This window comes from Sapajus apella, unplaced genomic scaffold (assembly GCF_009761245.1).
Source record: "Sapajus apella isolate SASKATOON/1434 unplaced genomic scaffold, GSC_monkey_1.0 scaffold56, whole genome shotgun sequence".
NCBI classification, from domain to species: Eukaryota; Metazoa; Chordata; class Mammalia; order Primates; family Cebidae; genus Sapajus; species Sapajus apella.
In genome coordinates this window covers 7345212-7362159 of record NW_022436996.1, presented here as the reverse complement: position 1 = coordinate 7362159, position 16948 = coordinate 7345212, and the positions used below count along the sequence as shown (strand labels likewise).

The window sequence follows — 16948 nt, the reverse complement described above, 5'->3', positions numbered from 1 at the left end:
AGAAAATGAAGAGTCAGGATGACTACAAAGCTTTTGGTTTCAGCAACTAGATAAAAAAGTTGCCGGCCGGGCGCGGTGGCTCACACCTGTAATCCCAGCACTTTGGGAGGCCAAGGTGGGTGGATCACGAGGTCAAGAGATCAAGACCATCCTGGCCAACACGGTGAAACCCCGTCTCTACTAAAACTACAAAAAATTAGCTGGGCATGGTAGCCCGTGCCTGTAATCCCAGCTACTCAGGAGGCTGAGGCAGGAGAATTGCCTGAACCCAGGAGGCGGAGGTTGCGGTGAGCCGAGATCGCGCCATTGCACTCCAGTCTGGGTAACAAGAGTGAAACTCTGCCTCAAAAAAAAAAAAAAAAAGTTGCCACTTACATGTACAGGAAAGACTGGGGGAAAAAAACTAGCGATAGGAGAGGAAGCAATGAGAGTTGAGTTTTAGAGATGTTAAATTTGGGATGCCTATTAAATACCCAAGGGGAAATGAGGGCAGTTTAATAAAAAAGCCCAGGATGCAGTGGCTCATGCCTGTAATCCCACTTTGTGAGGCCCAGGCAGGAGGACTGCTTGAGACCTGGAGTTTAAGACCACCTTGGGCAACACAGTAAGACCCAACCTCCACAAACAAAGGAAAAACTGCTCCAGCATGGTGGATCAAGCTTGTAATCCTAACTATTTGTGAGGCTGAGGGAAGATCATTTGAAGCCCAGGAATTCAAGGTTACAGTGAGCTATGATCATGCCACTGCACACTCTTGCCTGAAGGACAGAGCGAAAGAACTTGTTATGTAAAAGAAAATAAGTTATAAAGTCAGATAAAGCCCAGAGCTTGGGGGAGAGGTTGGGGCTGAGAATATACACTGGTGAGTCAATAGCAAGTTGAAGAGAGGGGAAGATCACTTGAGGGCAAGTGCAGAGGAAAGGCCAGAGCTGAGGCACCCCATGTTGCCGAGTCAGAAAAATGCAGAAGATTCGGCCAAGAAGACTGAGAAAGTACTGGCCAGTGAGGTAAGAGAAAAAAAGGTAGGAGATGTAACTGTACACAGTGTATAAAAGAAATAAAACATTAATAAACATTTGCATCTGTTTTTGCATGTAGAAAGTTGTAACTTGTCCTACACATAGCAGTAAAATGAAAAAGACCTTCCATCTTGCTGTCATAGGAAAACTGCCAGTTTTTGTTACTACAGAAAAAAGGGAGGTATAATAAGAGATAGGATAGACTAGGAAATAATTCTACTCTCTAATTTTAACCTCATGTCCAAGTGGAAAGCTGGCTTTCTTCTGACGTCACTCTCCTTGAGCCCTCTTCTCCCTGCCTCTTTCGAACACCAGAGAATCCATTTCCAATCTATTGGAATCCATTTCCAAAGCTGTTACTGGTAAATGCTACTAACCAAGGTCATAGAGGTTTCTAAAATTTGGTGTTCACAAAACAAGATCTGTATTACTAAAGTGTGGCGGGGACTCTTCCTTCATACCTTATTGAGAAGTCCATACCCAGGACACAGTGCCTGGAGAACGCCGCAACACCAATCTCCCAAGTTTTTAGAAGGCACTTTATCATTCTCCAGCAGTGCTATCTTGAGATTGCAGAGGTTGGAAATTGCTGCTATGCTTTTTAATTATAAACTACCACTAGCTTAATTTCATCCTATCAATTTAGTTTGTATTGTTAGATTAACACCACAGTAGATAATGAAGGTATATTTGCGTAAGTAATACTTTTGGCTTTACAATTTCCCCAAACTAGAGTAATAATGTGGTTTTATTGATATTATTCTCCTATACTCCTACTGTCGATAACATGGTCCCAGAATTTTTGCTCTTACCATGATACTTCATTGAAATGTGTCATCACTGAGTGTTTGCTATAACAGCTTGTTCTAATATTATAAAGTAAAACAACTACTAAATTCTTTCCAGATCTACAGAGTAGTTTTTTAAAATCATAAAACCACTCACTTATTTATGTCAATAGCAACAAGTACATGATAACATTTTCTAATTTATTGTTATAACCAAACAATGTTTTTGTACCAAATAGTGAACAAAAGGGTGGAATAAAGGCTCCTGTCCTGTGTTAGGTTATCAGAAGTGTGGTAAGTAGAATATAATGCCTGAACACGCCTGAAAAACTTTTAATAGATACATCTTCGTGTTGATTTCTGCTCTTGCCTACAGACTTTAATAAACAAGTATTCTGAATTCATTTTTGAGGTGAAAAAAAAGTCTTCATTATTAAACTGTGTAAGATGAGAAAAAATTTAAAATACGACCAAAGATGATGTTGAAAGCCTCAAAAAAGTAGGGTCACGTTACTCTGTTTCTGAGATAGTAAGTTGGACTTTCTTCTGATCCATTATTTACTAATAAAATGTATTTATGTATAACTCCACGATATACAACTCCATGACTTTCCTTCCAACTCAATTTTTATTTTTGAGACTGCATCTTGTTCTGTTGCCTAGGCTGGAGTGCAGTGGCATGATTACAGATCACTGCACCCTCAAACTCCTGGGCTCAAGTGATCTGCCTACCTCAGCTGAGATTACAGGCACATCCCATCACACCCAACTAATTCCAACTCAGTATGAAATGGCATGAGGATACATATACAATTAACCATTTTAATAGGCGGAGCTTATGAAGAAAACAATATTCTATTGTTCTATTAATACAATTCCAAAATGAACCTTATTATTTCAAGGATATAAAATCCTAAATTGCTATGTATAGCAAATATTAAAGTCCAAGATGATGGTTTTCTTATGTTCTTATTTCAGTGGACAAATAACCAAGCTTGTTCATCTAGCATTCACAGGAATCTGCTCCTCACACCTGCTTACTATTCTATAATGATCAGCTAGACAAATCACAGGATGTATTCAGGACTCCTCCCTGCAGATACCGGCAGAGGCTACTTTCAAATATAACATCTTGAAAGGTTAATTTCAAAAATTTTCCCAGAGTTAATCAACCGATAGGTTTCCCTCTCTGCTACCAGCACACTGGGACACAAAGGACAGCCAAATATTTTAAGCAAGGGGTGGACAAACTTTTTCTGTAAAGGGCCAGATAGTATTAGTAAATATTTTGGGCTTTGCAGGCCACCTGGCCTCTGCTGTAACTATTCAACAACTCTGCCATTGTACAGCATGTCAGGGACAACATAAAAAAGAGCAAGCACGGCTGTCTATCAATAAAACTTTCAAGATGTTAACATCTGAATTTCATATCATTTTCACATGTCAGACATTATTCTTCTTTGGACTTTTTAAAAAATATATATTATGCTTAAATGTAAAAACCGTTCTTAGCTCTTGGTCTGTATAAAGACAGGCAATGGGCCTTTCTGGCCTGCAGGCTGTCATTTGCCAAGCTCCTTGCGGTAAGCCAAAGTATTCAAGTGATTTGGGCAGGTGAAATCTGCTCCCTGTCTAATATGCCAATCAGGTGCTGATGAATCCCATGTTTAAATCTACATGTTCCTGGTGACAAATCCTAGTAAGTCCTGGTCTCAAGAATCTGAAAAAACTATTTCCAGAGCCTGAGGTTCTAAAATAGGCTGAACAGACCAGATTCCAATAGACCAGACTCCCTGGATGATACTGTTTCAGATTCTCCTTAGCAATCCCTAGAATCAAGATCTGTCTCAAAGCTGGGCAGAGTGTCATATGCCTGTTTCCAGCTACTTGGGAGGCTGAGGAAAGAGGATCATTTGAGTCCAGGAGTTTGAGTCTTGCCTGGGTAACACTTGTGAGACCCACATCTCCTTAAAAAAAAAAAAAAAAAAAAAATTGTCTCATGGTCCTAGAATCCATCAGGAAGATTCTGAAACCATGGTTTAATATTGAACAAAGTAAAGGTCATGGCTGGATCTGGTCTTCCCTGCTTTTTTCTGCACATGGCCTAAAATGTCAATAGGCTTTTTTGAGCCAACTTCTTCTTAATGCTGCAACTGCTCTCTCCAATCCCAGAATAGTTCATCTCTCTTTCAAATCTTTAGGACTGGAAAGAAGGGCTACAGAGAAATGGGGGTAGGAGTATGGCTTCTGTAAGAATGAGGACCAGGGATCTGAAGTGTTTTTCATGCTTTCAAACTTGGAACCCCTGGAAACTGCATGGCTGGGAGGAAGCGGGTGTGGGGGAGAAGACTGTGGTCTCCATTCCTGTTTTGGAGCAGATTCTGGAATATGAAGTTTCCAGTAATGGGCCAGATTCCTACTGACTGAACAATTTCTAGACAGCAGGGGATACGGACATGGAATGAAAAATCTTTCAGGGTAAAGTAGGTAAATCTTTCGCAAGTTTACTTTGACTCCAATTGGGAGACATTCAGAATTTACTTCCCGCACTCAAAGCTTCCATGAATACACAATGACTATTTTACACAAAAGAAGGCTTCTCAGTTTTTAAGTACTTGTAAACAATACTTACTGTTTTCTATGGTTGGATCGTAGGAGTCAACAAATTGGCCTTCAACAAATTGAATCGTCAATGAGGACTTCCCTATAAAAGAGAACAAGAGCTTAGTGTGTGCTGGTATATAAAGGTAAAAATTTTTAGTTTTGCTGTTTTATTAAAAAAACCATTAATAGATGAAAAAACTGAAAGTATTAAGGTCAGAAAACATTCCTTTAATAAGCATTTGGGCAATTTCAAAAAATGAAATAAATTTCATTTATTTGCTTTATATGAGGATATTATGCAATTAAGCTATTACAAAGTAAACATGTCTGTGACATTAACAAAGATTACTCACCAACAAGCACATCAGGTATTCTGTTAAAGGTAAGCTAAAAGGTTTAAAGTAAGCTAATTTCCTCTAGTATCCTTGGAATCTAACTATTTAATTTTCATATGAAAATAAAAATGATTAGTTTCTTTATAGTCTTTCATACATGACGGTTAGAAGTGTAACCAAGTACAGCTTTTAAAAAGAGTAATTCGGCTAGGTGTGGTGGATCACGTTTGCAATCCCAGCACTTTGGGAGGCTGAGGCAGGTGGATCACCTGAGGTCAGAAGTTCGAGACCAGCCTGGCCAACATGACGAAACCCCGTCTGTACTAAAAATACAAAAATGAGCCAGGTGTGGTGGTGGGCACCTATAATCCCAGCTACTTGGGAGGCTGAGACAGGAGAATCACTTCAACCTGGGAGGCGGAAGTTGCAGTGGGCTGAGATTGCACTACTGCACTCCAGCCTGGGCAACAGAGCAAGACTCTGTTTTTAAAAAAAAAGTAATCTGAAAATATGTAACATAAGTCTTTATTTTAAAAACTCCTTTGAAGCTAGAAATACTACCTCATTCAGTATCAAATGCCTAGCAGTATCCAGACAATTAAGAAATGTTATGGATTTCACAAAATTACCAGTAATAATTGAGTTTATATGTTAACAAATCAACAACCAGAGCCTTAGCTTCTGACTCTTCTGTTACCTAAAATGTCTACTGGAGAGAACTTTAGAACATGGTATGTGCCCTGTGAAGGCCACATGAGAGAACATAGTTCAGACGACTTTATCACCAGGAATGAGGAAGTGGTCCCTCCCTAATTTCACTCCCAATTCCTTCTTTCTCTCTTACATCCTCGGAACATTATTACACACATCTATATGCCTGGCATACTTCACTCCACCACAACAGGACATGCAGTGAGAGCGAAGGAGAGGCATGGTAACACCATCTTACACTCCTGGGTTTAACTTATGCTTGCTTCTCCTCCAAACTATAGACAGGTATAGCTGCACAACGTTTTCACACCAAAGACATTTCTCAACATTTAAATTATTAAAAAGGTGTATGGTGGCTCACGCCTGTAATTCCAACACTTTGGGAGGCTGAAGCGGGTGGATCACCTGAGGTCAGGAGTTCGAGACCAGTCTGACCAACATGATGAAGCCCCATCTCTACTAAAAATACTTAAAAAATTAGCCAAGCATTGTGGTAGACACCTGACATCCCAGCTACTTTGGAGGCTGAGGAAGAAGGATCCCTTGAACCCAGGAGACAGAGGTTGCAGTGAGCTGAGATCACATCACTGCACTCCAGCCTGGGCAACAGAGCAAGACTCCATCTTAAAAAAAAAAAAAAAAAAAAAAAAGGTAGGCGTTGCTGGAAAGGCCACAAGTTGGCAGACCTATTTACTCTTCACCAGCGGCCCAATATGCAGTTCAAAATGTCTCTAGAATTACTAAATCCTAAAATTATTCTCTACAAAACAGCCGACATAAGCATTTGAAAATTAAATGCTACTTCTCTGCTTCCAATCCTCATTGCAATTAGAATACATTGTCAACTTCTAACCATGTTCCACAAATACCAGGACTGCTCTGACTACTATCTCTCTGAGCAGCTCCTGACAATCCATCCTGAGACTCCAGTCACATCTCTTGTGCTGCTGGAGTTCCTGCCCCCCCTTGGCCCCTTTATTCTAGCCACCCCCCTCCCCCATCTCTGAATATATGAGTCGTCTTTGTCATTCTGATCTAAGCTCAAATGTTAGTCTGACAGAGAAACCTTCAAGACCACCCTAAGGCAGTGTCCATTCCTTAAAGGTCATTCTCATAGCTACTCTTTTACTAAGTTATTTGAAATGATCTTCATTTAGTGAACACTCCATTAAAGCCAGTACAGGGCCAGCCGACACACTGTAAACATTGAGATTTCCGAACAAATGAATTAAAGTGCAGACCTTGGAAGGTCACTCTTATCCACTTAGATACTACAAAAGATCTCAATTTTACATGAATAAAATAGAAAACAGTTCAACAGAAATTAAGAAACATGTCAAGTAGTATTTATTGGCTCCTAATCATAGGCCTGCCTGTGACATAGGAATACAATAATAGTTCAAGAATTCCACAAATTTCAAACGAATTGTGTTGAAAAGAAGCCATGTTATATATGCTAGCCCGTAAAGGAGAATTTAACTCAAAATATTGCAAAACTATTTCAGGTAATAAAAATAGCAAGGGGAAAACTCCTCTTCTATGTTATCAAAACTGAAAAATTAGAAGAGGTAAAAAAAATTCTTATTTACACAATGCTACTGCTTAAAGAAATGAAATTTAATTAGAAAGAAGACGAAAGACTTTTTAAGGGCTTTTGAAGGGTACTTCTAGGGACTCTGGTGGGCTTTTGATACCCTTATGTGGGTAGGATAAAGGTTTGCGGGGTCTTTGTTTTGCTTACAAATGGAAAGAAAGCAGATCATTTTCTCCCTAAAGATAAGGGCAAGAATTACAAAGAAAAAACGAAACAATAGAATTAGAAAGATTTTTGCAACATTTCGGGTAGTAGAAGTGGAGTAAAAACAGTGAAAGTGAGGCTAACTATGATGCATGGGATATGCTCCCCAAGCTGCGGGCAGCTGGGAGGCCCTGGATCAAACAGTCCTCCTCTGAGCCGGCACTGGCCAAGTCTCAACAACCTGACTTGCGGGAGTAAAAGGACAGGGAGAAGAGCCTCAGGAGTTTCCCGGGAAATTTAGGAAGCCACATTCCAACAGAAAAGAAAGCTACACACAGTAAACAAGACAGCATGAGATAAAGTACAAAAATGGAATGAGAGAAGAGCTCTCATTTGTATCACAATGGGCATATACTATTTGACAGGCTAAATTAACATCTCACTTGAAAACATAAGTAATCATTCTGGTAACAATGTAGTCTAACCAAAATCACATCGCAGGTTGATAGCCAACTGTTGTTTTCATGAAGAGTAAACTGGGATACCAGAATTTAAAACTTATTCCTCAGTATTAGTTTTCTCAATCAGATTCTCAATTCTCAATCAGACTGGCCCTGGGAGAAAGGTATTGTTCATTAGCAGAAGTGGAACTGAAGAAAAACTAGGTTTTCCTTTGGTCTCTCCTCCCTGGGGCTCTCCACCCTGAGGCGAGGTCATTCATTATTTAAATAATCAAGAAGGGATAGGAAGGCTGTATTTGCTGACATGCTGTTTTCCGCCAATTCCATTAAAAAGTGCTATTATTAGACAACTAGTGTTGAAATCTTTACAAGTCAGCAGTAAATGCTAATAAATCTTCATAAATAAACCCCACCGCTCATTTTCAAGTGTTCTCAGTTCTAGTTATAATTTCTGGCTTTAAGGCATGTCTTCGGGAGAAGTAGCTCAGATCTTTTGGTCAGGTTTTTCACATAGTTTGCTTGCAGCTACAAAAAGGCACTGGTAAACTCTACCGTGAGCACCTTTAACCTCCTTCTCTCAACTTCTTATGTGATATTGTGCTGGCCTAGAGCCAGAACCGGAGCAAAACTATTTTATAAAATACAAAACTGTTTTTAGATAAGTTGAAATGGCTGCCCCATTCTCCTTACAATGACTTCTGTCCTTGGCCTCTGTGAATAGAACTGCCAGTTTGTTCCTCAAAATTATGTAAAGCTGCCTACCTTTCTTATCAGTAACTGCTAAAATCTGTGACTTCTATCACCACCCAGACGATGTGTAAACAAATGTATATCCTGACTTCTGTAAACCACTGAGGTAACAAACAGAATGACAGAAGTCCCCTAGCCCTTGGAATGTCCGGAGACCCCCGCCCTTGTCTCCACCCAGGAGGTGAATCACAGAATCCCCTAGCCCTTGGAATGTCCGGAGACCCCCGCCCTTGTCTCCACCCAGGAGGTGTCCGACACCTTATCATCCCATCCCCGCCCATCACCCCCACTCCCAAGGTGGTTTCTTGGGTATAAAAAATCATGGCACCCTCCTTTTGCCACCACAGGTTGGAGAGACGTGAGTCCTCTGTGGTCGCCGGCATAATAAATGACCCTACAATCTGGCATACTTTTGTCTTGTGATAACTTTCTACATTCGGTCAAATACAACACTTACACTGTGGCTTCTGTCCCTAGCAAATTCAGATGTGGAAACACTAGTTACTTGCTGAAGATAATCTCACACTCCAGATCAACTCTTTGGAAAAAATGTTACATGAAAACTACACAAGAGTGATTCCAAATAAATGGAAAAGTAGACCATACTCAGATGTGTGTTTATCCTCAAACATGAATCACTCATTTAATAACATGTTACCATAAATGGTTTAAAAAGCTAAATCTCAGTTCCCCAAATTAACTTCCAAATACTCTTCCTCCAAACCAAAACCCACCTTAACTCATAAAAATAAAAATTATTTAAAAAAATTCTTCTGAACTTCTATCAGGGAATAGCATTGTATTATTTTTTTCCAATGATAAAATGGCACAGTAAGTTTCTCACCTAGTATTTTCACTACAGAAGGTGTACTTTCAGGGGTGTTGACTGAATCTTATACTCTGTGATTACTGCAAAATAGGTACTGTTTACAAAATTATTTTAAATTTTCAGATTCATATTAACCTTGTTATCATGCTTATTCTCCTAAAAAATAATGAATTAGCCAGGTGTGGTGGGTCATGCCTGTAATCCTAGAACTTTGGAAGGCTAAGGCAGGTGGATTGCTTGATCCCAGGAGTGTGAGACCGGTCTAGGCAACATGGTGAAACCCTATCTCTACAAAAAAATGTAAAAATCAGCTGAGTGTGGTGATGCATGCATATAGTCTCAGTTACTCAAGAGGCTGATGTGGGAGGATCACTTGAGCCCAGGGGTTGAGGCTGCAGTGTATGTGAGCATGCCACTGCATTCCAGCCATGGTCTGTTCCCCCACCATCCCCTACAAGCCCAGTATTTTCCCAAACAGCTTATACATTGCTTGTTCACTGGGATATGATGAGGAAGACCAGATTTTCAATTTATCAACTAGTCTAACAAGGCATTCTGCAGAAGGGGTCCATTAGAACCGACGTAGCACACAGGACACAATCCATTCCAGAGCTGCTTTCACCACCTCAAATTCATAACATAACTTTAAGGGGCTTTGATGACCATGGACAGAAGCTAAGAGCTTAGCCTGAAAGCCCACTGGCCTTTGCACCAGTAATCATCCCCATGCTACTTCAGCAACCCACCTCCTGAGCACAGTAAGAAGTGCCTGGTCACCACCCAGACTGCTGTTGTTCCTCTGGCACCTGCACTTCTTCCCACCTATCAATCAATACACAGGACCAGGTATTCCCCAGTGGTCTCGCTTACCGCTCATCACCTAATCCAAATCACCTCTACAAGCAATGTTTCCAAATTGGCGGTGTAGCCTAACTAGTCATGAAGTCAATATACTGAGCCATGAACCACACTTTTTTAAGAAATAGGAAGCCAGCATGGACTGCAAACACGAAAGGCCTTCTGAATCCCCTGTCTCAGTTATATACACATTTATGACTAGGTCACAATGTAAAATGTATTTTTTACTAAGGTGGCTACAGACAACAGGTTAGAAAGATGAACAATGACTGAATCTCCAATCTCCACCAGGTTTCACTTTCTTCCCTATTCAGCTTAAGCCCCAAGATAAATCTTCCACAACTCTTTTGTGAGAAGTCTCCAATTTCCCTTCTCTAGGGCCCTTCAACAAACCCCTAAGATCTTAATCAAATCAATTGCCTTTGTGAGCCTGTTGAGCTGAGCCACAGAAAATTCCACAACCAGGTGGGTTGGTGACCCTTAGAGCAAGCTAAGGTCTATACCATTATAACAAGCCACATGGAATGAAGTAAAAACCAAAAACATGTTTGTGACAATTTCAGGAGGAGGAAGGTTCAGAGGAGACTAGGAGGGAGAGTGGGATCTATAGAACAAGGGGATAGAACAGCTTTTGTGGAAGGGGAGGGTGGCTAACTCCTCCTCTGGTGAAAACGGCGGACTGTGTAAGGCAGACAGAGCTACATGCCCTGCTAAGGGGCTCTGGTTACTGTGTTTGATGTGTGTGCACCAAGTTGGGCCGCTGGGTGAGTAGGGGATAGCAGTGACCAGAACATTGAGAGTGCCTTCGCTTTAGAGTGTCTCATTGCTTTAGAATGTTGGTGGCTTCTTCCTTGCCTCTAACAATAGTAATTCTTTCTCAAAGTGTGGGCCCAGTAGCTTAGTACTACAGCTACAGAAGTGCTAAGTTAGTACTACGGTACTAACCCATAACAAACGCAATTTACTGAGCCTCACTCAAACTTCCTGGATGAGCAACTCCAACACGGAAGTATTAACAGGCCCCCTAGGTGATTCGGCTGCACAGTTCTAAGGTTTAGGAACCGCTGCCCTCACGCAACAAGCTCAACTATTATCACTTAGCACCTTCAGGGTGTTCCCTAATCCTCCAGCTCCCACCAGCAACTCAGCTCATAAAGGACACCTACTAGGGGCCAGGCACTGAGGATACACCATGACTAAGATATGTTATGACTTCTGAGCGATGAGGAAGGTACTCTCAATGTCCCCATTGCTGCTATCCTCAACTCACCCAGCATCCCAGCTTGGTGCACACACATCAAACACAGTGATTGGAGCCCCTGAGCAGGGCATGTAGCCCCGTCAGCCTTACACAGTCCGCCGTTTTCACTGGAGGAGGAGTTAGCCACCCTCTCCTTCCACAAAAGCTGTTCTATCCCCTTGTTCTGTAGATCCCACTCTCCCTCCTAGGAGACTTCCTCCTCCTGAAAATAGTCACGAACATGTTTTTAGTTTACTTCATTCCACGTGGCTTGTTATAATGGTATCTCTGAAATATTTAAACATGTTTAAGAATCCAAGTTCCACTTTGCTCTCCATGCTACAGAAAACTGTCGCTGGATGCTGCAGCAGCTGGGTGCTACACGCTTGACCATGAAGACGAATGCACCTTACAGAAAATGATCTCAGCCACTTACAGCTCCATTTTACACAATCAAATTAAATGTGCCCATGGGGACACCTGTGGGCCCTGCAGAAATCTAATAACATCCCTGACAAAAGGTGTATAGACTCTGGCTTGAGGAGCCTTCAAGGAAAAGGTCCAGTAAATAGAGGTTAAAGTACTGGAGGCAATTAAGGAAGAGAAGCAGCTCTCCAACTTTAGGAGAAACATCGATGAAAGAAAGTAAACATCAATGAAACCTGCAGAATAGAATTCAGTGAGTACCACTGAATTGAAAGGATATAATAACTGTAATCCCAGCAATTTTGGAGGCTGGGCTGAGGCGGCAGATTGCTCGAGCCTAGGAATTCAAGACCAGCCTGGGTAACATGGTGAGGAGACTCTGTCTCTATAAAAAATACAAACAAATTAGTGGGGCGTGGTGGTACACACCTATGCTCTCAGGTACTTGGGAGGCTGAGGTGGGAGATCACTTGAGCCCAGGAGGTTGAGGCTGCACTCCAGCCTGGGTGACAAGAGTGAGATCCTCTCTTAAAAAGAAACAAATGAAAAACTACTGGCCAGAGGCAAGAGGCAAGCTGTGACTTCTGGATGTTTAGCTCCCTACTGACTAAATGATGACATTCTCACAGGACAGCTAGCTATTAGGTTTCCTCCCGCCAACTTGGTTACACATTCACTTAAACCTCTATCTAGTTTCAGCAGTTACAGACAGAACCCGTTTGTAGAACAAGGAGATTAAGTCTCCAATTGTCCCTTCTCCCAGTTCTACCTCCCAACAGCTGGATTTTTTACAGTTCCACGCATGGCAACATTCCATTCCATTCTGAATCCCAAGTTTTCAAAGCTCTGACTATGGATTAATTCATTCATTTCCTCAAATATCTGTCAAATGGCTATTAAGTGCAAGGCACAATTCTAAGCACAGGAATACACTGGTGAACAGACAAAAATCCCTTCCTTGATACATACATTCTAATGAGGAGAAACACATTAAAAATAAACACAATAGGCCAGGCACAGTGGCTCACACTTGTAATCCTAGCACTTTGGGAGGCCAAGGGGGTGGATTGCCTGAGCTCAGAAGTTTGAGACCAGCTGGCGAAACCCCGTCTCTATTAAAAATACAAAAAATTAGCTGGGCATGGTGGCACGAGCCTGTAATCCCATCCCAACTACTAGGGAGGCTGAGGCACAAAAATCGCTTGAACCTGGGAGGTGGAGGTTGCAGTGAACCGATGTTGCACCATTGCACTTCAGCCTGGGTGACAAGAGGGAAACTCTAACTTAAAAAAAAAAAAAAAAGGCCGGGCACGGTGTCTCATCTGAGGTCAGGAGTTTGAGACCAGCATAGCCAACATGGTGAAACCCTATCTCCACTAAAAATAGAAAAATTAGGGGGACATGGTGGCGCATGCCTGTAATCCCAGCTACTCAGGAAGCTGAGGCAGGAGAAACACTTGAATCCGGGAGGCGGAGGTTGTAGTCCGTTGAGATTGCACCCCTGCACTCCAGCCTGGGTGACAAAGAGTGAGATTCCATTTAAAACCAAAACCAAACCAAACAAAACCAAAAAACCAGGACAGTGGGCAAGATTGTGGTATGAATCCTAGCTGTGTCTTGAAGTTAAGCCCTCTGGGCTTCAAAATCTTTCCGAATTGTGATGATTAAATGAAATCACAGATATAAAGCACAGTACCTGGCACCCATCACATATTCAGTAAACAGTTGAATTCAATTCTGTACCACAATCCCATAGTCAATCAAACTTTTCCCAAATTATGCCCAACACCTTCAATCCACAAACACCGACTTAAGTCCTACTCCATGTGTAATTCTGGAACAGGGAGAAAGGTACTATTAATTGTGAAAAGTCAAATATCACCCTCCCTCACTTTGAAAGTATCTTTTTTTTGGAGACAGGCTCTCCCTCGGTTGTCCAGGCTGGAGTGTAGTAGTGCCGTCAGAGCTCACTGCAGCCTCCAACTCCTGGGTTGAAGGGAGTTCAACCATCAGCCTCCCAAGTAGCTGGGACTATAGGGGTGTCCCCACCATGCCCATCAAGTATTATTTGTAGAGACAGGGTCTCACCATGCTGCCCATGCTGGTCTCGAACACCTGGGCTCAGGCGCCCATTCTGTCCTCCCAAAGTGCTGGGATTATGGGTGTGAAGCCACTGTGCCTGGCCTGAAAATGTCTTAAAAAAAAAAACATGCTGAAGATTTTCTTTCAAAAGCCACAAAGGTTTTCCAGTCAGGAGAAAGACACGAGAGGATGAAACATTAGGAAGATGAGAACGCAATTCTGAAATATGGACTAGAAATAAAACCTGGACATTTTTTTTAGCGTACTTCAAAATAGGTACTTATTACAAACCAAAAAAAAAAAAAAAAAAAGGAAAAAATTAATCTCTAAGAAAAAGTAAGAAAACCTTAAGAAGAAACAAAGTATGTACCTGGTTCTTCAAGACTTACTAGGAGCCTAAAGGAATTAAGACAGTGTGGTACTGGCGTTAGGACAGACACAGATTAACAGAGGAAAATGCACACTCCCAAAATAGATGCATACATATGTATGATCAATTGATTTTCAAAAAAGCCGCAAAGGTAATTTAAGGGAGAAAGAACAGTCTTTTTTCACAAATGGTGCAGAAACAACTGGATGTCAATATCAGAAGAAAAAAAAAACAAGAGGTTGGGCAGTAGCTCATGCCTGTAATCCCAACACTCTGGAACCAAGGTGTCAAGATCACTTGAGGTCAGGAGTTTTGTCAAATCCACCCAAAGGGATACAGGCATCCCTTGATGTACATGGAGGACTGGTTCCAGAATGCCAAGTATGCCAAAATCAGAGCATGATGAATTCCTGCTTTTCACTCTGCAGAACCTGCATATAGGAAAAGCCGGCCCTCCCTACATGCGGGCTTTGCATCCAAGGAATATTATATTTTCCATTTGCATTTGGTTGAGGGAAAAAAAAAATCCTGCCTACAAGTGGACCCATGTATTTCAACCTGTGTTGTTCAAGGATCAACTGTCCTACTCAACAATACAAGGGAATTAAATGCTGGTATATATACACATGAATAAATCTCAAATGCACGTGCTAAGCAGCCGGGTGCAAAAAGCTGCATAATATATGGTTCCATTTATTTGGCATTCTGATAAAGACAAAACTATAGGACAGAAAACACAAAGGGGTAAGGGGCTAACTAGAAAGAGGAACAGGGTACTTTTGAGACCAATGAATTGTTCTACATCCTGCTCGTGGATGTAGGTGACTGAAGACTTGTCAAAACCTGAAACCTGTTGTTGAATGCTACATCAAAAAGAAGAAATTTTCTCAGTTTTAATTTTTCCTTTTTTTTTTTTTTTACAGGTGTCGAACCTCAAGTTTTTTCTTTTTTTCTTTTTTAAATCTTTACCCTTACTTCATACATAAAAATTAACTTGATCAGAGACCTAAACATAAAAGCTAAAATTAGAAAACTTCTAGAAGAAAACAGGAAAAAACTTTGTCTCAAGTTCAACAGAGCTTAAAGACAAAAACAAACAAACAAAAAAACCAACTTTATGATCTTCAGGTAGACAGATTCCTGACATGATATAAAACAAACCAAAAACAACAACAACAAAATGATAAACCGAGTTTCATCAAAATTACAAACTTCTTCTGTTCTCTGAAGCACCAGAAAACAAATATTCATTATATATACTTGAAATAGGACTTTTATTCAGATTATATAACAAGAAGAATCATCTGATAATTTAGGCAAAAGACTTGAACAGACACTTCACAAACCAAGATATCCAAATTACCAGTAGGTATATGAAAAGATGTCCAATATTCTTAGTCAGTGGGAAAATTCAAATAAAACCACAACCTACCATCTAAGAGTGGCTACCACGTTAGAAAGGCCGCCGACACCAAGTTCAGCGAGGATGGGCAGGCAGCAACCAAAGCTCTCATCTGCTGCTAGTGGAAGCATAAAATGGTCAAAATGTTTTGGAAAAGTTTGGTGGTCTCTCCTGAAGTATACACTTAACATATATGTGACTCAGCATCTCGCTCCTAGGTATTTACCAAAGAGAAATGTGTCCACGAAGACATTTACAAATGCTCATAATAGCTTTATTCTTAATAAATATTGGGATAACGGAAACATCCACTAACAGGTGATCAAATAAACAAATGAAGGTATATCCATTCAACAGAATCCTACTCTGCAATAAAAAGAAACTATACATGCAACACTATGGATGAATCTCAAAACATTATACTAACTGACATACAAAAATGAGTATATATTGTATGATTCAATTTATGTGAAATTTTAGGGTAAGAAAAACTAACCCAGAATGATGGAGAGCAGATCAGTGCTTCCCAGGGAGCCAGGGTAGGGTGTGAGGGACAGGAGGGAAGTTTTTGGGATGATGGAATGTTCCCTGTTTTGATAAAGGCAGAGGTTACACAGGTGAATAAATCTGTCAAAACTCACCCAACTCTACCCTTAAAAAATACTCTGTTACATGTAAATCACACCTCAATAAACTTGATTTAGGAAAAAAAGATCTTTAAGACAGAGTCTTGCTCTGTCACCAGGCTGAAGTGCAGTGGCACAATCTCGGCTCACTGCAACCTCCGCCTCCCAGGTTCAAGCAATTCTCCTGCCTCAGCCTCCAGAGTAGCTGGGACTATAGGCGCACCACCATGCCCAGCTAATTTTTGTATTTTTAGTAGAGATGGGGTTTCACCATGTTGGCCAGGATGGTCTCGATCTCTTGACTTAGTGATCCACCCGCCTCGGCCTCCCTCCAAAAAAAATTTTTTTTTTTTAAAAGAAGATGATGCATTTACTTTTTTTTTTTTTTCCTTTTGAGGCAGGGTCTCGCTCTGTTGCCCAAGGTGGAATGGAGTACAGTGGCAGGATCACAGCTGTACTCACTGTAACCTCAAACTGCTGGTCTCAAATGATCCTCCCACCTTGGTTTCCCAAAGCACTGGGATTACAGGTGTGACCATACCCAGCCCAGTATTTTTTACTAAAGAGTATGACATGGTGGTTATCAGCTTTGTGACTTTGGGCAGTTTTCCTGAGTCCTTTTCCCAGTCTGTAAAATGGACATAACAATAGTACCTATTCTATAAGGTGCTTTGTGAGGAGTAAATGAAAATACCTACAAAACATCTGG

At 41.0% G+C, this 16948-nt stretch overlaps 1 protein-coding gene and 1 long non-coding RNA gene across 2 annotated transcripts in view; both read right to left on the bottom strand.

Moving 5' to 3' along the window:
• Nucleotides 1–16948, bottom strand: part of RHEB (Ras homolog, mTORC1 binding) — a 46920-nt gene that overhangs the window by 19497 nt on the left and 10475 nt on the right. Inside the window, exon 2 of the mRNA XM_032244974.1 lies at nucleotides 4440–4511. Within this exon, the coding sequence (XP_032100865.1) occupies nucleotides 4440–4511 (72 nt within the window). The remainder of the gene's footprint in view (nucleotides 1–4439; nucleotides 4512–16948) is intronic.
• Nucleotides 7199–9244, bottom strand: LOC116527828. Its single transcript, XR_004258756.1, has 2 exons — nucleotides 8855–9244; nucleotides 7199–8240 (listed from the first exon to the last, which is right to left on the bottom strand). It is a non-coding gene; the product is annotated as an uncharacterized LOC116527828 (long non-coding RNA).